At 37.4% G+C, this 23,475-nt stretch overlaps 2 protein-coding genes and 1 pseudogene across 4 annotated transcripts in view; 2 read left to right on the top strand and 1 right to left on the bottom strand.

Annotated features, from left to right (window-relative positions):
• The window catches only part of RERE (arginine-glutamic acid dipeptide repeats), a 404,253-nt gene that overhangs the window by 16,338 nt on the left and 364,440 nt on the right, over nucleotides 1-23,475 (top strand). The window lies entirely within an intron of this gene.
• LOC306653712 (large ribosomal subunit protein eL32-like) lies at nucleotides 11,469-14,959 on the top strand (annotated as a pseudogene). The gene is made up of 2 exons: nucleotides 11,469-11,517; nucleotides 14,449-14,959. The product of its transcript is annotated as a large ribosomal subunit protein eL32-like (transcript).
• On the bottom strand, nucleotides 16,849-17,875 carry LOC306657468 (cofilin-2). The gene has a single exon (XM_079133485.1). The coding sequence runs from the start codon at nucleotides 17,806-17,808 to the stop codon at nucleotides 17,308-17,310; it is 501 nt and encodes a 166-aa protein (XP_078989611.1). The 5' UTR covers nucleotides 17,809-17,875; the 3' UTR covers nucleotides 16,849-17,307.

Below are 23,475 nucleotides of genomic sequence, written 5' to 3'. Positions count from 1 at the left end.
TACAAGTTTCTAGGATGATGACTGCCAGCCTTACTGGTATAGGAATGGCTTTGAAATCTAAGGTGTCTTTTAAGGATATCAAAGGACTGTAGAGGATGGAAATGTTAAGGTTGCAAAATGCTTACAGAGTACCACACGCTGTTGATGTGCTTACTGTAGTGATTTATGAGCCTCAGAAATTTAGGCCTTTGATATAGCTGTCATGGAGGTAGACCTCAGTCTTGTGTGTGCATCTCTCAAATGACTCACTTCAAGCTTCTTTATAAAAATAGATTTCTACTTCTCTAGCCTCCCTTCCCCCCATTTATAGCTTCTTTATGCCTTCTTAAAATTGAGAAAAGAGACTTGGTGAGAAACACTGCTAAAAAGTATCTAACATTTTGGTGGAGTGTTAGAGAATTGAATGTTGCTATAGCCCCAGGGAGAGAGACGTTTGACCTATTTTGAGTTCTTTTGCAACATCTGTTTAGTTTAGAAAGCTGTAATGACACTTGGTTGTTGAGCTGCATTTTTGAGGTGTTTCATTTAGACTTGATGACAGTTGTCTTTCTTCTTACAGGAGATGATTGTCTAGAAGTCAGTGTACCTGCACTCTTTGCACCTGGCACAGTCACTGTGGGATCCACCGCAGAGGTGATTTGTGGAGGACTTTGGCTTCCTGTTCATGGTGTTCCTGAAAAAGGAACGGTGACCACTTGATGTGGTCCTTGACAGAAGACCTGTTGTGTTACAGTGAATTAGAGGCCTGCTTTTGAAAATTTCTACTTGATGGGGTCTGTGGAAATAATTATGACTATGAAATTAGCCAAGGGCTGGGGCTGTAGCTCAGTGGTAGAGTGCTTGCCTCACATATGTGAGGCACTGAGTTCGATCCTCAGCACCACATAAAAGAAATTAACCAAATAAATAGTTAAAAGAATGTTTGAAAGATGAGGTAAGCGAGTTGTACTTGTAAGTACCTCGTTTCTGGTGTAAATCATTGAACGGACTAGTTTTTATGTACATAGAGAAAGTTGTATACTTGGTATTCTTCCAATTATAAACTCAGTGAGTTTTGAGAAGATAGAACTTGGGCTTCAGCAAGTAAAGAAGGTGCCTCCATCTGTTCTGTTGATAAATTCTGGGAGAACGTTGTTCAGATTTTTTAGTGGTGGCATACTTTGAATTTATACGGTTTCTGACAGATTTTCTTTCATTCACTTTTTTTTTCCCCTTGGCTCTTAGTGAGTTACATGTTTGAAACAAATGTCTTTTTCTTCTTCCTTTTCTTCTCTTATGGTTCTTATTGATACCTAGGAGTTATGTGCTTGTTTTTTGGGAAAAAAATGATTTCAAAAAAATCATACTTTCCATGTACTTAAATATTTACTATGAAAAGGTGCACATTATTCTGAGAGGACAGATCAAGTAATAATAAGGGAAACATAACTGTTATGAAAACAATCTGCCTTTTCAGGCCATACCTGTAGGAAGCTGCTTTGACCTAAGTTTCCTTTTCTCTGAGCAATTGGCTGATAATTAGGGATCATCTGAGTGATCTAGTGGACATTCACTCAGTATTTTTTTAGTGTGCTAGGTACTGGGGATACAAAGATGAGGAAGATGTGTCCCTGTCCTCATGGAGTCCATGACCAAAAGGGGCGACATGAACAAATACATAGTCTGAAAAGTAGTAATAACAGCAGGAAAAACTGGACGTCATGGCACACATTGGTAAGCCCATGACTCAGAAGGCTGAGGCAGGAGGATCAAAGTGTGATGCCAACCTCAGCAATTTAGTGAGACCCTGTCTCAAAATAAAATTTACAAGTAAGGGGTGTAGCTAGTGGTAGAGTATCCCTGGGTTCAATCCCCAGTACTGCAAACAAACAAACAAAAAACAACAAAAGTATCATGCTGCAGCAAACCAGAGGCTGCGTTCATCCTGGACTCTTGATAGCATGCATGTGTTGATATAGCAACTTGTCCTTTACTGCACACCTTTAGGCAGCTACATTTATTATGGACGTGTGGTCTGCTGTCACTTCAGTGAGGTTTCCCAAGTCACTAATGATTTCTAGGGAGTAAATTATTATTTTTCCTGAATTGAGATTCCAAAATATCTTTTTATATGCTTTTTAAAACTTTTTAAATGTGTTTTTTGGTATTGGGGCTTGAACTCAGGCACACTGCTGCTGTGCTACATCGAGCCTTTTTTTCCTTTAAAGATTATTTTGAGACAGGGTTTCGCTAAGTTGCCCAGGTTTCCCTCAGATGTGATCCTCCTGCCTCAGCCTCACCAGTAACTATGTACCACTGTCTCTGGCACTTTGTTGGCTTTTAAGAATGTTATCTCAGAGCTTATGTAAAAATAATTTTGGGTTGGGGTTGTAGTTCAGTGGTAGTGTGTTTGCCTAGCATGTTCCAGGTTCTGGGTTTAATTCCCAGTACCACCAAAAAAAAAAAAAAAATTGTTATTTTCCTGGGCCCTTTTTTGGAAAAAGCTCTTTCTAAATACATGGGACACAATATTTGTTTTTTTCTTACCTGTCAATCCTCTTTTCTCCCTCATTATGAAGTAAAACCTGTCTTTTTTTCTTCCTGAGAAGTGAAGGATGTGTAAAGTCATTAAAAACAATTCATTAACTGGGTATAGTGGCATATGCCTATAATCTCAGTGACTCCAGAGGCTGAGGCAGGAGGATCACAAGTTCAAGGACAGCCTTAGCAATTTAGCAAGACCCTGTCTCAAAATAAAAAGGGCTGGGAATGTTGCCTCTGAGTTTTAATCTCCAGAATTAAAACAAAACAGAGTAAAGAAAAGAAAAAAACAACAAAAACACTTTCAATTTATTAGGGGATGGTGATGTATAGTTCAGGGTCAGATCTCTTATGTTAAGCTTGTGTTAAGTTTGTGTTAATGCCCAGCACCACCAGAAGAAAAAAAAAATCATTGTTATTTAAAAAAAAATGACAAAGGAATAACTCGGCCCTAATTAGTTAAACTCTATGCTGTCAGTCATACCTGCTGCCTTCATAGTTCTCTTCCTGGTGTTAACCTATTATGTCTGGTATACAGGATGCCTATAAAAACTTGAATTGAGCAATTTATAGGTGTCCTGTAAAATTCATAGATTTTTATAAGCTCTATATATAGGATAATGGGACATGATGGGTTAAATCTGCTTATTTATTTACCAAATAGATTTATTATTTATTTGTATTATTAGCTAGGTAATGTAAGAGATGCTGCGGAGACTTGCAAAATAGCAGTGTTTGCCCACATTAGGAATAAATGTTTTTTTCTTTTTTTTTAATTAAAAATATTTTTAGTTGTAGATATACACAGTATCTTTAATTTATTTATTTATGTGATGCTGAGGCTCAAACCTAGTGCCTCACACATTCGAGGCAAACATTCTACCATTGAGCTACAACCCCAGCCCCTTAAGGTTTTTTTTTTTGTTTTTGTTTTTTAATAGGGAGGTGGTTCTTTAACTGTCTTATTTTGTTCAGTATTTGTGATTCGTTTCCTGGAACATGTATGTTCAGTGCTCATCTTGGTACTTAATTCTATAGTTTCAGAGAAAAAATAGCTGACACTGAATGTTACCTGGTTCAGCCTTCCACCTAGGGTCTGTTAACCCATTACCAGGTACTGGATATGTGGTTTCCCAATTTAATGCTGATATTAATAGGTTATAAATGAAATAAAAGTTATTACCTTTGGCTTGGCAACTTAAAGCTTTGCAAGAATATAACATTTAGAGCTGTCTAGAACAAAAGTGGAATATAACCAAGTACTTACTGCTTAGCCTAACAAATATACCTTAGTTTCAGGTTAAATTGAGATTTTTGTGGATTAAAGACATTGACTAAGGATTTACCAAGAAGCTAAGAGTGCAACCTTGAAGAATGGGTGCTATTTGAATAGGGGACTGGGTTAGAGTAGTCCAGTTAGGGGCTAGCCTGAGGCAGGACTGAGTGTGAAATGTGTAGGGTCAAGTAAAGAGAGCCTAGTTGGAGTACAGAATCTGTGGGGAGGATTTGGATGATAATCGGATAAATTAGGTAGACCAGATAAGATGGGCTTGGAATCCTAGGCACAGTTTCTGCTGGCACCTGAGGTAAGGGAGTAGAGGTAAAAATCATCCAGAACCTGAGATAGGTTGAGTAAGTGACTAAATTTGTAAAGTGATAGGAAATGTGCTGGCCAGTCCTGATAAAGATAAAGAGTATGTTAAAATTACTTGCTGTTTAGCTGGCACACTTCTGCAACCCCAGAGACTCCAGAGGTTGAGACAGAAGGTTCTCAAATTTGAGGCAACATAGTGAGACCTTGTCTCAGAATTAAAAAGTATTGGGGATGTAGCTCAGTGGTAAAGCATCTCTGGGTTCAATCCCTAGTACAAATAAATAAATTAAAAAAAAGATTCCTTGGCTGGGTACAATGGCACATGCCTATAATTTGAGCTATTCTGGAGGCCTCCTTGGCACCAAGAAAAAAGAAAATAAATTGCTGCCTGCCCCTACTGGTGGTTTTTTTTTTTCTTTTTCTTTTTTTTTTTCACATATATATATATATATTTTATATATATATTTTCATATATATTCATATATATATTTATTTAGTTGTAGGTGGACACAATACCTTTATTTTATTTTTATGTGGTGCTGAGGATCAAACCCAGTGCCTCACACATGCTAGGGGAGCACTCTACCCTTGAGCTGCAACCCCAGCCCCACTTACTGGTGTTTGATCAGATAGTGGGTAGACTGAAGGAAAGGAAGGAGATAGCCACAGGATGGATGGGTTTTGAGAAGCCTCAGTGGTTGATAAAGCATCCCTGTTGGCTTTTATTTAGTAAAACCCGCCCTGCCCCCTGGTACTGGGGCTTGAACCCAGGGCCTCAGGGCCTTGCTCATAATAGGCAGGTGCTTTACCACTGAGCTATATCCCCAACTCTGCCCCCCATTTTTGAGACAGGGTCTCACAAAGCTGCTCAGGCTGGCTTCTAATTTATAATCCTCCTGCCTCAGCCTTCCTGGTAGTAGAATTACAGGGATACACACCTGTCTGTGCCTGGCTCCCCGTAACATGTCATCACATCATGTCATCACATCATACCGTAATCACACACACAGTTGTCAGTGGTGCTGCTATCCTATGAACTCTGAGAGGACAGGGACTTGTCTGTTGAATCTGCTCTCATCTGCCAGTGCTGGTCAGATGTGTGCTTTGTGGTTAGTAATATTTGTGTGATGTAAAGGTTGGCCATTTTTGTCATCGTAATTGTAGTTTCTTTAAAACAAAATCTCCTACACACAGTCTGTTTCTGTGCTCATTATTATTGCTTATGATTGCATTATGTGATTTTTTTTTTTGCGGGGGGGAGTACCAGGGTTTGAACTCAGGGGCACTTGACCACTGAGCCACATCCTCAGCCCTATTTTGTATTTTATTTAGAGACAGCATCTCACTGAGTTGTTTAGTGCCTTGCTTTTGCTGAGACTGGCTTTGAACTCAAGATTCTCCTGCTTCTGCCTCCCAAGCCACTGGGATTATAGGTGTGCCCAACCCCGCTTTTGACTGTTAATTACTTTAGAGATAGGGTGTAACTGTTACCCATACTGGTCCTGAACTTTTGACTTAAGTAATATACTACATCAACCTCCAGAGTGCAGGGAATATTGGCACAGATTACTGTGCCCAGCTTTCCTTTTTCTTTTAGATATATTTATATTCTTTTACTTAATTATATTCCTGTTATTGGACATTTGTAGTATTTTCATCATTCTTTTTGCTACTGTATCTAGTGCTATTACCATAAACTTTCTTGTATATATATATAGCACCTATTTTTTTTTTTTTTTTTTTTTGTGGTGCTGGGGATTGAACCCAGGGCCTGTGTGCTTGACAAGCAAGCACTCTACCAACTGAGCTATATCCCCAGCCCGTATAGCACCTATTTTTAAATACTTGTAAATTAAAAATGATAAAGGAGAACCATATACTAAAGCCCATATTTGTTTGTAAGGAGGTTTGTGTTTATATGTGTGTTTCACTTCAGAATGAGTGACTTGTAAAATAGAACTTGCTTTGCCCAGATTTCATTTTAAACAAGGAAATTTTATGTCTTAGTTCTTATTAAGGTTAAATAACTTGTAAAATAAGAATGTGTTTTGCTTAGACACGGGAAGCAACCCTGATGGAGTGTATGATTAGTTCTGTTTTTAGTAGGTTATTTTGATCTGACTTCTAAAGAGGTGACACTTGGAATAAGACCTTAAGCAGGTAAGGAACCATGCAGAGGTCTGGGAATAGAGCCTAGAGCGTTGCAGGCAGGGGGAGCATCCATGTGAGAGTAGTACGTGATCAGCAAGCTGGGAGCCAGGTCATATAGATCCCGTAGGCCACGGTAAGCCTTTGGCTTTTGTTCTACGTAGAGTGGGATGCCACTGGAAGCCATTGATCAGGGTGTGTCAGGATCTCATCTCTATTTTTAAATGATTCCTTTGGTGCTGTGGGAGAGTTGAACTGCTGCCAGTGAGAGTGGAAATGAGGAGACTGGTTCTGAGGCGCCCTAGGCATCTCGGTGAGATATGATGGGAGCTCATAGTATGCTGGTAACTGTGGAGGTAATAAAGAGGGGTTGGACTTGGGATTTGGTGGTGATATGATTTGTCCTGACCAATGAGAGTTTTACCATTAGTTGAAAAACAGCTCAAGGGAAACTGAATTAGTATTCTAACAACCTTTCTCAGACTATTTAGTAGATTCTGTATCCTTGAAATTCCTTAGCTGTGAAATGGAACCAGGAAAGGTAAAAAGCCTGGGACTTGGTTGTATTGTGAATCCATTCACTGATAGAACAAGAAAGATTCCAAAACGGCAGATGTGCAAATTTTCATCTGTAATGGTCATTTATTTAATATAAAAGGTGTGTCTGGAGAATTATGCTTGGATAATAATATTCTGAATTCTGGTGTTTAGTGTGATTGTGTTCAACTAGAGCTACTGTGAAATATGTTGCAGCAATAATAAGGAATGCAGTGGGTGCCTTTCTGTTGTTATGGAAATCCACTAACAACTTTTGCTGTGCTTGACTGTCTTTCATTGTTCCGCTTTATGGTTCATGCTAAAGCGGTAGTTGTAAATGACATCCATTATGCAATGATTTCTCAAGGCTTTACCAACAGTGATGTTGTATTTGAACAAACTTAAGTTTACTCCATAGTAATGATAGTTGCTAGACAGGTCATGGTTTGCCATGATTATATTCTTCTACCTTGGGTAGGATTTTACCTCGGTAGATAGGCCTTGGATAATGGTTCTTGAGCTTTTGAATTGGCTAATGTGAGTGCTTGACCTACTGGCCACTCTTTGTTGCTTTAGCTACAGCAAGACACTAAGTTGGCCCAGGTACTGTAGAAGGTCCTATGAAAAGTAAATGAAGGTACTTAAAAAAAAAGTATATGTATGTATATATAATATATATATGTATAAATAAATAACACATATACATATTTAATATACATATAAACACAAAAATATATGTATGTTATATACATGTATGTATATATATGTATTATTTTTTAAAGTTGTTCATGGACCTTTAATTTATTTACATGCAGTGCTGAGAATTGAACCCAGTGCCTCACACATAATAGTCATGCATTCTACCACTGAGCTACAACCCCAACCCCAGAGTGAAAGTACTTGTAAGCCATTTCACCATCTTTACAACTTTACTTTTCTGCAAAATTTGGTTTTGAGAGTGTGAAAGTTAAACTTTATATATACTATTTGTAAGATATGAAGTAATGGTGTTGATTTTTTTTTTTTTTTTTGTAGTTGTAGATGAATAGAATGCCTTTATTTTATTTATTTTTATGTGGTGCTGAGGATTAAACCCAGTGCCTCATACATGCTAGGTGAGTGCTCTGCCACTGAGCTACAGTAACCCCAGCCCTGGTGTTGATTTTTAAAAAAAATTTGTCTGCTTTTTTTTGGGTCAGGTCTTCTAAGAGAATTTTCATTAGCCACTTAAATCTTAAGAATGAAGATTTAGAAACTTTTTGTGGTAACAGATTGTTTACTAATCTGATGAGAACTGTGGATTCTCTTTCCAGAAAAGTACATGTACATATTCAAGTCAACACTTATATTCAGCATATATTTATTGAATAGCTACTAACTGCCAGGTATAGTTTGTAGTGTGATCCACTACACATCGTACAACAGTGTTATGATACAACAGTGAACAAAAGAGAAACAATAGCAACAAACCAAAAAGCAGGCCTACGCAACCCCAAAAATCCTGCCTATGTGGAGCTTATATTTCAGTGGGGCCCATAAACAAACACAACAAATAAGGGTGTTGAGGAGTGTGTTAGAATTTGGTAAGTGCTATGGAAGAAGTAGAAAAAAGTTGAAAATAGGGGAAAGATGGTAATTGTTGAAATTTAAGTGGCATCAGGATAGGCCTGAAAGAGAGTAATATTTGAACAAAAGGATAAAATGCTGCAGCAGTCAGTTGCTCTTAGTTCTGGGGTTTGAGCATTAGTCTAGATAGAGGGAAATGGTCTGTGGAAAGGTCCTGAAGTGGCCACAAAGAAGACAACATGATTTGAGCAGAGTGAGCAAGGGGAAGAGTGGTATGTCAATTTCTAGGGTTGATAGCTTAACACCAACAGAAATTTATTGTGTTCTGGAGGCCAGAAGTCTGAAATCAAGGTGTTAGCAAGATTGGTCCCTTCTGGAAGCTGTGAGGAAGAATCTGTTCTATGCTTCTTTCCTAGCTTCTGGTGACACCTTCAATCCTTGGTCATTCCTTGACTTGTACATATATCATTGTGACCTTTGTTTTTGTTGTTACATCTCCTTCCAGGATGCCTATAAGTCTACAGTCTATCAATTTCCTTCTTTTATGCTAATATCTTTTCAGTGTATTCAAGCAGGAAGGAGAGATGAGCTGTCAGAACCCCAGGTAACTCAGGTCAGATTAGGATTGAGAATTGATCATTGGATTTAGCAAGTGGAGATCAGCAAGATTAATTTATTTTCTTTTCTTTTAAAATTTTATTTAGCCGGGTATGGTGACACATCCTGTAATCCCAGTGGCTAGGAAGGCTGAGTCAGGAGGATTGTGAGTACAAAGCCAGACTTAGCAAAAGTGAGGTGCTAAGCAACTCAGTGAAAGACTGTCTCTAAATAAAATATAAAATAGGGCTGGGGATGTGGCTCAGTAGTTGAATGCCCCTGAGTTCAATCCCTGGTACTCGCACGTCCAAAAAAAAAAAAAAATAATAATTTTTAGTTGTAGATGGACACAAAACCTTTATTTTTATTTACTTTTATGTAGTGCTGAGGATCAAACCCAGTGCCTCACACGTGCTAGGCAAGTGCTCTACTACTGAGCTATAACCCTAGCATGGCAAGATTAATTTCTGTGGAGTATTATTTGGGTTAAGATTAGCCTTTTTGAAGTGGGTTTAAGAGAATGAAAGGAGAAATGGAGAGAGTGAGTATAGCATTTTTTTTTGAGGATATTTGCTGTGTAGGAGAATAGAGAAATTTAGTGAAGACCTAACTTTTTAATTTAAATTTTTTTTTTTTTTGCTACTGAGGATTGGACCATGGGTGCTCTACCATTGAGCTATATCTCCAACCCTTTTTATTTTATTTTTTATTTTGAGACAGGGTCTTGCTGAGTCATCCAGGCTGTTCTTGAACTTGTGATTTTCCTGCCCCAGCTTCCTGGGTTGCTGGGATTATAGGCATGCCCAGCAATTTTTTATTTTATTGTATTTATTTTTCTTTTTATAAGCACAATTTTATTTTGTTTTGTTTTTGTTTTGTGGTGCTGGGATGAACCCAGGGCTTTGTATATGCAAGGTAAGTGCTCTACGGCTGAGATATGCCCCAGCCTCCAATTAAAAAAAAAATTTTTTTTTTTTTTGTACCTGGGGGTGCTTTACAACTGAGTTACATTCCCAGCCCTTTTCATTTTTTAATTTTGAGACAGGGTCTTTCTAAGTTGCTTAGGGTTTTGCCAAATTGTTGAGTTTCTTTCTTTTTTTTTTTTTTTTTTAAGATGAGAAATAGCACTAGAAGTATTATACTTCTTCAAAATTTGGTATGATTTCAGGGGATTGGTGGGTACCCTCAATACTTCTCTTGGTCCATGGCTTGTCAGCCAAGCCATGGTCACTAACCTTACTTTCTCTCTTGAGAGTTTTCTGTTACATTAAGAAATTTCATGCTCTGGTAATTAAGTAGACCACAAAGAATGAGAATTCTTAAGTGTCTTTGATTTTCCTTGTAATGAGTGTACCTTGGTACTAGTCGCTTGCTTTTACGTTAAACAAAACAAAACAAAACAAAACATTTAACACTTAGTACTTAGGCACTGTTCTGTGTGAATTTAATCCTTTTTTTTTTTTTGGTACCAGGTATTGAACCCAGGAATACTTAACTGCTGAGCCCAGCCCCTTTTTTGTATTTTATTTAGAGACAGAGTCTCACTGAATTGCTGAGTCTGGTTTTGAACTGGAGATCCTTCTGTTTCAGTTGCTAGGATTATAGGCGTGGGACACTGTGCCCAGCTGTGAATTTAACCTTTATAGCAATCCTATATAATAGGCATTATTATCCCTTAGTAACTTGCTCAGAGTTACCCAATGAGGAAGTGTCAGGGCCAAACTCCCCCTCCCACAGCTGAGGATTAAAACCAGGGTTGCTCTATCACTGAGCTGTATCCTCAGCTCTTTTTTAATTTTTTATTTTTTTGTAGTCATAGATGAACAGTGTGCCTTTATTTTATTATTTTTATGTGGTGCCAAGGACCGAACCCAGTGCCTCACATGTGTTAGGCAAGTGCTGTGCCACCGAGCTACAGCCCCAACCCCCTCAATCCTTGTTTAAAAAAGTTTTTTCTTTTTTTTTGGGTGCTGGGGATCGAACCCGGGCCTTGTGCTTACAAGGCAAGCACTCTACCAACTGAGCTATCTCCCCAGCCCCTAAAAAATTTTTGAGAAAGGGTCTTGTTAAATTGTTCAAGCTGGCCTCAGTTGCAGTCTTTCTGCTTCAACCTCCCAGGTAGCTGAAATTACAGGGGTATGCCACCGTGCATGGCTCAGATCCAGTTTTTCTATTTCTAGCAGTTGAAATCATTCTTTTTCTACCTCTAGTGTATTTTCTGGTTCCTTTGACAGTAGGGCTTGATATTTTGGTGTGCCCTGGCTGGCATTGTTCTGTAAATTACTGACTGTATATTGTAAAGTTGTTCAAGTATGCCTCTGGGGCCCTTGAGTCCATAATTTGGAGTCAGTATGGCTTGAATGGCATGTCCTTAAGACCTTCTAGTCCAGTGGGACAGCATGTTTGAATTGGTGCTGGTTGCGTCTCCTTTTCTCTTTCAGGCTCTTTGTTAGACTTTGCTTTCTGAGGCCTCTCAGGCATTTTCTTCTCCCTTTAATCTCTACGCATGGATGGTTCCGTCAAGACTAGCCGGGGCCAAGCAGTTGGGGTAGAAAGTATACAGAGGGTAGCTCAAGTGAAATCAGTGGCAGAGCTGGCACTAGGACCCAATTTCATTAATGCTTAGGTTAATCTTGTTTTTTTAAACCAGTTAACACTTAGATGTGATTATGTAATTTTCATATTTATTATAATGAATGTATAGTGCCTCATAGTATTTTCCGTTTTTTTGTTTGTTTGTTTGTTTTTAACTGAGGATTGAACCCAGGAGCATTAACCACTGAGCACATTCCAACTTGCTTGCTTCCTTCCTTCTTTCCTTCCTTCCTTCCATCCTTCCATCCTTCCTTACTTTTGGTATCAGGGATTGAACCCAGGGGTACTTTACCACTGCGCCACATCCCAGCCCTTTTTAATATTTTATTTAGAGGTAGCGTTTTGCTGAGTTGGCTTAGGGCCTCACTGAGTTACTGAGGCTGACTTTGAACTCAGATCCTCCTGCCTCAGCCTCCTGAGCCACCATACCTGGCTCATTGAGCTTATATTTTAATAGACGAGTGTCAACTAACGTTTACAGTTATTCTTAGGATCGTGTATAAGTGAATTCTGGTTTTGCTAATAAATGTGTTCAGTAACTGTGTCTTAAAATAGCAGAACCAACTTTCTTTTAAATTCTGTACTTTATAATTCTTATTTTCTTTGGCTAAAATACAGTGTTTGCTCCCTCACACACAAGTGCTATCACAGATTAAAATGAGTAGGAACTTCTGAAAGGAAATTTAAGTATCATCAGTTCTTGATAATTAAAGTGCTTGGATAATTGCCTTGTTTCACTGGATTGCTAAAAATATATAAATAACTCCTATGATATTTGGCATGACTGGAAAAATTTTCAGTCAGTTTGTTGTAAGTTTAACCAATAAAATCTAAAGTCATATTTCAGGTTGTAAAGTTGACTGGTAATTTCTTATCCCTTGTTTTGTGCGATTCTCCTCTCTTGGTTTTATTTCTACAAATTCTGTAGGGATTTGGCAACATCTTAGGTAAATTGGTATGACTTATGGGTGGCATTCTTTCAGTCTGCTCCCATATGCCCAGTTTGAGCTTTCACTCGAAGTGGTGTGTCTATGTTTAGTGACAACAACAACAAATTCTGTTAAAAAAGTTGTAACCAGATCTCAAATTGAAAGTAAGTTTGACAATCAGTTCTTGTTGCTGACCACACAGAGACTTTATGACAGTAATCAGTGAGGGTGTGTAATCACATGGAGAATTTTCTTGATACTTTGGCTAAGGTATTGGGCAAATTTTATATAATGGCTAATCCTCGAGGTCAGTCAGTTCTTGATGTTTGCTTAGTATGATGATTTTAAGAAAGGGTTGGATAAAGATGATTTAGCTTCTGTCTTATTTCTAAACCCATTCTTCATAGTAGATGGCGTAATTACAAGTTGACCATCTCTGATACAAAAATATGAAATGCAGAATGCTCTAAAATCCTAACAATTTTTGAAAACTGACATGATCGTGCTCATGTCATAGAAAATTTCACAACTGACCTCATATTACTGTTCCCAGTCAAAATGAGCATATACAAAAATTATAAAATTATCTTTAGGCTTCGTTTGTAAGGTGTACTTGAAGCAAATTTAATTTAGTTTTGAGTACCCAGCATATCTCATTACACATACATATAGTATAAAATTCTAAAAAAATTGAAATCTGAAATACTTTTGGTCCCAAGCTTTTTGGACAAGGGATATTCACTCTGTACTATTTCTAGATGATGACATGGAGATTCAGAGAAGTTAATTTATTCAAGGTCTCACTGTAAGTAGTAAAAGATTTGTGTTCAGAATACAGACTGAGTGGTTGTAGTGTCCTCCCTGCCAGTCCCTAGTACTGGGAATTGAACCCAGGGATGCTGTACCACTGAGCTACATCCTGGGTCCTTTTAAAATTTTATTTTGAGATGGAGTCTTGCTCGGTTGCATAAGATGACCTCAAAATTGTGATTACCTTGCTTTTGGCTCTAAATTAAATGTATGCACCACCAGTCCCAGCAAAAATCTGAATTTCTCAGATAAGTAAGTTACCTTCTATAAAGAACTTTATTATTTACTGTTTTAAGTAGTTTTCAGTGTAAATGTTAGCAGATAAAATATTGATAACTTTCTTGCTCAACTTAGAATTCCTTCCACGTTTGAAGTATTTATTGGCTTCACTCAATAAGTAGTTGACATTTTTTTTTATCCATAGTTTAAAAAATTTTTTTTTAGTTGTTGGTAGATCTTTATTTTATTCATTTATTTATATGTGGTGCTGAGAATTGAACCCAGTGCCTCACACATGCTAGGTAAGTGCTCTACCACTGAGCTACAATTCCAGCCCATGAACCACAACCCTAGCCCAGTTCTGACTTTTTACTTCAATGTTGTTTTAACATTTGTTAACAGAAAGTCTTTGAAGGGACTCTCAAATATTGATGACTTTTAGAAGTAGGAAAGAGAAAAAAATTACTTCTAAAATTTGATAAGTTGTATAATTACATACTTGAAATAGAATAATGCAAGTTTTTGAGTTTGTTTTTTAGTTGTAGATGAACACAATATCTTTATTTAATTCATTTATTTTTATATGGTGCTGAGGAATGAACTCAGTGCCTCACACATGATAGTCACACACTCTACTACTGAGCTACAACCCCAGCCCAGAACGATGCGATTTTTGGGGTGAAGAAAATACCTGGTAATTTTAGACAAATGAAAAAATTAGAAAGTGAAGTGCCAGGGACTTCAATTTGGAAAATTTATATAGGAAGTAGTTTGTGAAAATAAAATGTATTATTGTGTTACAAATGATAAATGGATTAAGAACTTAGGATTTTTTATAATTGGCATGAAAACTATGTACCACTTTAATATTTACTGGAATATTTTGAAATTAATTACTAAAAATAATTTCGACTGAAAGACCCCTCCATTAAGAAGAGATTTACTGCTCTCTCTTCCTCGGAGCTGCCTGCAGAGGTGGCCGCCATCTGTATTCGGCATCTTGTCTGCCATCAGACCTCTCATGAAGCCCAGAATTGTCAAAAAGAGGACCGAGATGTTCATCTGGCACCAGTCAGACCGATATGTCAAAATTAAGCGCAGCTGGCGGAAACCCAGAGGTATTGACATCAGGGTGCAGGGAAGATTCAAGGGCCAGATCTTGATGCCCAACATTGGTTATGGGAGCAACAAGAAGACAAAGCACGTGCTGCCGAGTGGCTTCCTGAAGTTCCTGGTCCACACCGTCAAGGGCCTGGAAATGCTGCTCATGTGCAACAAGTCTTACTGTGCTGAGATTGCTCACAACGATTCTTCCAAGAATCGCAAGACCATCGTGGCAAGAGCAGACCGACTGGCCATCAGAGTCCCCAATCCCAACATCAGACTGCGTCGTGAAGAAAACGAATGGACACTTCATGGGCCCATTTTTTGTGTGCTTAAATAAAACAATAAAAACCGTCAAAAAAAAAAAAAAAAAAAAAAGAAGAAGAAGAGGAGGAAGAAATTTACTTTGGTTTGAGAGGCAGCACAGACTCAGGGCTGTAGGTGTGGCTCATTGGTAGTGTGCTTGTCTAGCTTGCCTGTGTTCCTGGGATGGAACTCAGCACTGTGAAAACCAAAAACAAAAGAAAATTCAAAATAGAATCAGAAGCCAACCATCTGGTTTAAAATTCACTTCTGCCATGTAGTAGCTTATAAATGAGAAAGTTGCTTAATTTCATTGGGTCTCAGTTTTTCAACTTATAGCATTTGGTATGCAAAACTTAAGTGATGAGAGAGTCAGATCTTCCAGTGTTTACCAAATACCTACCTTGTGTATTTCATGTTAGATGGGGAAATGCAGGTATGGAAAGATTTCTGAACAGATAAAGAAATATTATGAGAGAAGATATGGGGATTAGATAGTTCACATGATTGAATTCTGCTCTGCTGGAATAATGAAATAAAGCTGAGGAAAAACAGGAAATGGTGGTGAGTATTCAAGAGTTAAATGCATCCCAGTGCCTGAGCAACTTTGATTATCTTGAGAGTGTGAGGTAAAGCAGGGCGATTCTTCTATATGGTCGAATAAAATTCTGCTTTGATTCTTTTCTTTTTAAATTTCACTCTGTTTGTTTGTTTATTTATTTATTCTTTTTAGGTACACATGACAGTAGAGTGTATTTTGACATACCATATCTACATGGAGTATAACTTCCCATTCTTGTGTCTGTACATTGATTTTTTTTCTTAAAGTCATTGAAGTGAGTTAGGTTGGGCATAGATTGTAAATACTTTATGGAAATGAAGGGAGAATGAAGAAATTCCTAGAAGCAGCTAGTGTAAGCCAGTGAAAGTGGAAATGAAAACTGAAAGATGCCAACAGGAAGGAAACAGGATCAAAGAAAAGGTTCTGCTGAGGCTGGAGAACCTGACTGTGTTCCAGGGGCTTAGGATGCTGGGAATTTGGTCAGAGAACAGAAGTCCTGGAAACCACGACTTTGGAGATGGAGCAAGCGGTGTCTGTACCAGTGGGTAGCTCTGAGGGGCTGAGGACCCCTGGGACCTCTCCTCTCCTTGCCATCACCCTGTGTTACGGCTGGAACTGGCTGAGGAGGAGGACTATGAACAAATGTCAAAGACTTAAGTAACCAAGGGAGAAGGGTCACCCAGAGTCTCCCCATCCTTCTTATTACCAGAAACAGAACCCCAGGGCCTTGTGCATGCTAGGAAAATGCTCTGTCAGCGAGTTACAACCCCCGCCATTTAAAAAAATTCGAGACAGCCTTGCTTAGTTGCTCAGACTAGCCTCGAATTTTGGATCCTCCTGCCTCTGCCTTCCTAGTAACCTCTTATTAACTTCTTTGTGGCAATACTTTTGTGTAATTTCCTATTCTCTCTCATTGACTACAAATATTATCAGTATCAAGTATATATACTGCTTTGTAACCTCTTTTTTTTTTTTTTTTTTAAACATGCCACAATTTTTATTGCAACGTGGCCATTTTTGTGAGGGTGGGGAGTTTGATCTCAAAACAATGTTCCATTTAAGGCTCTTTTATACAGAAATTGCCATCATGACTGATATTCAAAATATCTTTAGTGTTGGAAGACTCACATGGTAAACATAAAACACCTACATGTATTCAGTAGTGTACACTCAATGGAAAGATGTTAATAACAGCTATTTCTTTTAAGAAGATATGCAGGTAATAGGAATGAACATTGAGGTACTAGGATAAATTGATAAGTTAATGAAACATAATTGGCATTCCTTTTGGGGGATTAAACTCATTTAAAAAAAAGTGCTTTTAATGCATAGTGTTATATTCGTGCTGCCATGTCACAAAAGAAGGCTTGCCAAGGCAGGTGAGGTGTATGAATGCTCCAGCGCCTCACAGAACTACAATCAAGTGCAACTATAAATAATACTGAAAAAAGTTCACCATCTGACCAGTGGATAATACTTTCAAGGCATTCAATCTGCTTACCCTTTGCAGTATTCTAGACTATTCACATTGACAATCACATTCATTGTAGGGCTTGCTGCAAGGGAGGCATATAACCAGTTGTTTTGGCTAAAATAAGATAGGAAGGCATTCCTTGGGTTCTACATAAAAGTAACCATATTAGAGTCTAATGGCAATCACTGACAGGCTGCTTAAATGAATGATATCTCCTTCATTCACTGTGTTGGAAGGGCCCAGTGGAAAGGGAAAAAAACAAAAACAAAAAAACACCTAATGCTATTCCAATGGACTGAGCTGGAGAAATGAAACTCCCTTAAGATCCAGATGGCACTTGATGGTCACATTATAACGGTTTTCCTTCAAGTGAAACTACTACATTGCCTCCCAATTTCTCTCCAAGTGTTGATCGGTCCTTAATATCATCCAAGCCATTTACTTGCCACTCGTGTTTAATACCTGTAAATTTCTTCTTAATGGCATCTTTAGAGCTAGCATAAATCATCTTGCTTTTTAAGGGTGCACTTTCAGGAGCCCAGAATATAAATACTAGGTCTTCTTTCTTAGACTCTTTTGTTTCGTATGTGGCATCGTACAAAGCATATCGGCAATCATTCAGAGGTAGCAACTTCACAAAAGATGTGTAGGGGTCCTCTACAGTATCACCAATGTCACCCACCAAGATCTGCTTTGCTTCCTCTACAATTATTTGTCTTTTGTCATCGCTTAAACAGAAGAGAACTGCTTTCTTTCTTTTTTTGATCTCCTCTTGTGTAGAAGATTTCCTTACTTTCATATCATTAAAAACTTTGATGACTTCATCATTCACTGTAACTCCAGATGCCATAGTGCCCGCGGCTGTGACTGCGGCAGCGGCTCCGGCTCTGTGGATCTGGGAGGAGGAGGAGGAGGAGGAGGAGAGCTGTAACTTCTTTCAAACATAATTTAAAACTTTTCTTTGGTATATAAAATGGTAGTATATGTTTATTGAAGATAAGTTAGAAAGTAGGCTTAAAAAAAAAGAAACTGAAAAGTGTCCATAGATAACTGATGTTAGCTATTTGTGATACACTCTTCCAAGCTATTTTTTATATATGCTGTATAAATATGTTTCAAAAATGATATCACATTAGATGTATTTTTCCAATTACTCCACATTCAGTAAAATATGAGTACTTTCTTGGTTTTCAGTGTAAATAAAATATACTATCAGAATTATTTATGTAATAGTATAGTGTTCTATTACAAATTTTTGTTGTAATTAACGAACAATTCAGTTATTTTTGAGCATTTCTAACATCTGCTGTTTTCCTCACCCAATTGTGTATTGTCTTTAAGTTAATATGGTTTATAATAACTGCATAGTGTATTGGTGTGTGGGTGTACAAGAATCGACAGTAGTAAAGGGTCACTTCATCTCTTATCTGATTGACACATCGTTTACAGAGGTCTAATTCAACAGTGTGGTTATGGCTATGCACATTAATATTTTGTCTATAATACAAAGTCCCAGGGTTTGGCGAGTAGTTTTCTCTGCAGGGTAAGAGCAGAAATTGACTGTGTTAGTTTGAGTCTATGCGCCATTTCCCGAAGTGGAAGAGTTATGTCGAAATTCTGGGTGCTCGCTAGGCCCGGTGTCACACACTTGTAATCCCAGCAGCTGGGGAAGCTGAGGCAGGAGGATGGCAAATTGAAAGCCAGCCTCAGCAACTTAGTGAGGCCCTCTCTGAAAAAGGTGTGTGTTGGGGGCTGAGGATGTGGCTCAGTAGTTAAGTGTCTCTGGGTTCAATCCCTGGTACCCCCACCCTCCAGAAATAAACAAAAAATTGTGGGTGCTTAGTAGTTTGGAATTTGTTTTGTATACAGCAACATATTCTCATTTCCCTTTCTTTAATTAAAAAAAGGGTAAATAATCACTGATACCTCCTCCTTAATTAAGCATCAAACCAAATTGGACATTTAAGTGTTATGAAGATCATGAAAATGACATAAATTGCCTTGAATTTTGTTGTGTGATGTCCTTGGGAACTGTACATGTGTTTTGCAGAATGCTCTGATTGAAAATATTTACACAGAAATGAGCCTGTGGTATGAACACATTGGAATAACAAATTTATCACCCCAAAAATAAATCTAAGTGCCTACAGCATCCGAGCACTCCTACAAGCTGATTCTAAAGACAGGCTTGGATTGGAAAGACTGACTGCTGACTTTTTTCACATGACTTCTTCAAAACACTTTCCTGGAGTTTTTCATTTATTTGGTTACTTGTTCATTATTTGCATATGACTTTCCCCAATACACTTGAAAGCAAGTCAGTCTTTACTGTATCCCCAGTGCCCAGAGAATATAACTTGTTAGGTGAATGAATGAATTGCATGAGATCTGTTTTCAAGTTACTAAAGAATTAACTAGGAGAGTACTTTTCCAGATACACATGAGTAAAATGAAGTAAGGCAAAGAGTACTTATCTGGATTGTTCTGTTGACATAGAAAGATAAGCTGTGGGCTCTACTTTTCCCAAATAGAATTCTTCCCTCTGACTCACTCAGGTAAAAGCCATAACACTGTTTTGACTCTCAACCATCAGATGTTTCTCTTAATTTTTGTTAATTGATGGATTGAGATGGGGGTTCACTATGTTGCCAGTCCTCGTCTTGAACTCGTTGACTCAAGTGATCCTTCTGCCTCAACCTCTCCAGTAGGGAGATGGCAGATGTGTACTGCCATGCCTGGGTGTCTTTTTTCTATCTTAATTCTAAAGTTGTTGTTCTTACTCTGTTACTTCATTGGTGTATCTAGGACAGCATTGCAACCGAAATTTAAGAAGAGCCTTAAATATGAGCCACATATGTAATTTCAGGTTTTCTTTCCTCTTCTCTCCTTTACCTTGCCTTTTTCCTTTTCCTTTTTTGGACAAGAGATTGAACCTAGGACTTTTTGTCCATGCTCTATCACTGAACTACATTCTCAGCCATTTTCCAAAATTTTTATCTGAGACAGGGTCCCCCTAAGTTGCCCAGGGTAGTCTCGAATTTGTGATCCTCCTGCCTCAGCCTCTGAATAGCTGGGATTACAGGTGTGTGCTGCTGTGCTTGCCTCCACCTGTTGTCAGTACTGGAGCTTGAATCTAGGACCTCATACATGCTAGGCAAAAGCTCTTCCACTGGGTTATATCCCCAACCCTTTTTTATTTTTATTTATTTATTTTTTTAAATTTGAGACAAGGTCCAACTAAGTTGCCCATGTTGGTTTCAAACTTGTGGTCCTCTTGCCTCAGCCCCCTAGTACCTGGGATTACGTGCCTGTACTGCCACACTCAGCTCCAGTTTCTTCTTTTTAAATATGTGTTTTAAAAAAAGAAGGAAGAAAGCCTCTGATTATATCTGCAGTATTTTATTGATTGCCTTAGAGAAAGAGGTCTGAAGCGTACAAGACCAAATGTTACCATTTGTTACATCTTAGTGGTGGATATGGGCATCCCTTATATTATTTTCTATTATTTATCTCTTTTTGAAATCATTTCATGAAAAAATTTAAAAATATAAATACTTGATTCTTAAAAGTAATATGTAAGAACATTTAATATTCTGGAAACAATGCTGTGCCTGTGCTTTCATATAGTGGTGGAATTTCTTTACCTTCAGTGAGTGGCATAAAAATGGTACCTTACTTTCAGCATCTGCTTTGTTTGGATGAGACTTGTTATGAAGGACATATCCTCTGGATATGATTTTATGTAATTTTAACTTATTGCTATAGGATTTCAAAGAATGGGATATTAAACATCTCTGTTTAGACAAATGTTTGACTTGTAAGTCTTTTCATTGAGTTGTTGAATAGTGGTAACATTTTTGAAGTTTAAGAAAACATAAAACTGGGCTGGGACTGTGGCTCAGTGGTAGAGCACTTGCCTAGCACGTGTGAGACACTGGGTTCGATCCTCAACACCACATAAAAACAAATAAATAAAATAGAGGTATTCATCTACAACTAAAAGTATATTTAAAAAAATCTATAAAACCCTTTTTTGGGGACTGGGATCATGGCTCAGTGGTAGAGCGCTTGCCTTGCATGTGTGAAGCACAGGGTTTGATTCTCAGCACCACATTAAAAAATAACCATAATAAAGGTATTGTGTCCATACAACTAAAAAAAAAAAAAAGAAAAAAACCTCTTTTTTTGTAATTCTTTTTTAAAAAAAATTATTTGATGTTATATTAAAGGTACAGACTAGATGTTCACTTATTTAGTTAAGGGAATAAGCCTTACTTAAGAAGTGAATTTTTCTTAGAAACACTGATTTTCCTTGTTAAATTCCTTGAGGTCAAAATAAAGTTCTTATCAAATCAAGGTGTGTAATTGTACTCCTTTTTTTGATAGATTCCTAAGTTCACTTTGTAAAAAAAATTTTTTTCTATCTTGGAATGACTTAATATTTTTTAAGTTTTAATTGGCACATAATATTTGTACATAATTGTGGAATGCAGTATGTTTTTTCTTTTTTTGTGATGTTGGGAATTGAACCCAGGACCTCATGAATGCTAGCTAGGTAAGCCCTCTGCCACTGAACTACATCCCAAGTCCCACAGTACATACATGTATAAATATGTAGTGATCATATCGGATAATTAACATTTCCCTTTCCTTACACATGGATCACTTCCATGTGTTGGGAATCTTGGAACACTTCTTTTTATTTTGAAAAAATTTAAAAAATATTTTGAAATTTTAATGAATTATAGACTATATTTATTCTGTGGTATGCTATCGAATCCTAGCACTAATTGGTTCTATCTAACTGTATTTTGGTATTCATTGCTCACCTTTTCTCTGTCCCTCTTTTTTTTTCTTCTCAGTCTCTAGGGACCTCTGTTCTACACTCTACCTCTGTGAAATCAGCTTTTTTAACTTACATAAATGAGTGAGAACATGCAGTATTTGTCTTTCTGTGTCTTCTAGTTCCATTCATATTGTTGCAAATGACAGGTATTTCACAACTTATTAAATAGCCCCAATAATATTCCATTGTGTATATATACCATATTTTCCTTATTCATTTATCAGTCATTGGACATCTTGGTTGAATCTGTGTCTTGGTGATGGTGAGTAGTGCTGCAGTAAAGTTGGGGTACAAATATTCTTTTGATATAGCGATTTCATTTTTCCAAGGTGATCTACAAATTGGATGCAGTCCATATCAAAATGACATTCTTCACAGAAATAGAAAAGATAAATATAAAATTCATATGGATCCACAAAAGATCCAGCAATCCTGAGCAAAAAAGATATAGCTGGAGGCATCACATTATCTGACTTCAAAATGTACTTCAAAGCAACAGTAATTAAACAGCATAGTACTGATGTGAAAACCAAAAAGTGGACCAGCAAAACAATAGAGAATCCAAAAATTAATCCAATACTGAGAGCCGTCTGATTGTCCCACAAAGGTACCAACACATACATTGGAGAAAGGATAGTCTATACTCTGTAAAATTTTATTTGGAATAGTGCTTCAAGAGGATAATGTAAAATCATGTATCAGAACACAATATTTGAAGTAGTAGTGAAGTTTTAGTCCAACTTATAAGTAGGTTATAATGAAATATATTTTCACTCAATGTGTATTTCAGGATAAAACAGTTAAAGTCCTTACTCGAAAGTCCATGGAATTTGTAGACATAACAGCTGTTGGCATTTTGGTGTGTTTTCTTCTGATCTCTTTTTCTAGTCATATATATCATAGAGTTGGATTGTTTCCAAAATTGGGAGAATACACACACACATAAACATATATACATATAGTTTCTTTTTTTTTTTCATACTCGGGATTGAACCTAGGGGTGCTTTACCACTGGGTTACATTTCCAGTTCTCTTTTTATTTTGAAACAGGGATTTGCTGTTGCTGAGGCTGGCCTTGAACTTGTGATCCTCTTGAGTTGTTGGTATTAAGAGGCGTGCACCAACCTGGCCACATAGTTTTAATGTCTTTTCCTAAAGCAGCATTTGTAGCATAAAAATTTCTCACATCATTAAAGTGTTTAAAAACTTATTTTAAGGGCTTCCTACTATTTTTTCCGAAAAGTAATATATGCTAATTATAAATTTAGTATAAAGCAGAGTTTATAATTTAGCAAATAAAATTCCCTAATAGTTATGACCTCCAAAATAATAACTGTTGGTAATATTTTCTATTAATAATACATGCATTTTCTAATGTGGTATACATATACAATGGAATATTACTCAGCCATAAAGAAGAATGAAATTATGACATTTGCCGGTAAAAGGATGGAACTTGAAAATCATCAGGCTAAATAAAATAAGGCAGTCCCAAATAACAAAAGGTCTGATGTTCTCTCTGATAGGGGTGGAGAGGGAAGAATAGAAATTCATTGGATTAGACAAAGGGAAATGAAGGGAATGGAGGGAGGATGGGAATAGGAAAGACAGTAGAATGAATCAGACACACCTTTCCTATGCTCATATATGAATACACAACCAGTGAAGCTC

Source organism: Sciurus vulgaris (genome assembly GCF_902686455.1).
Source record: "Sciurus vulgaris genome assembly, chromosome: 1".
Classification (NCBI taxonomy): Eukaryota; Metazoa; Chordata; class Mammalia; order Rodentia; family Sciuridae; genus Sciurus; species Sciurus vulgaris.
Note: the sequence above shows the minus strand (reverse complement) of the source record. Positions and strands in the feature narration are given on the sequence as shown.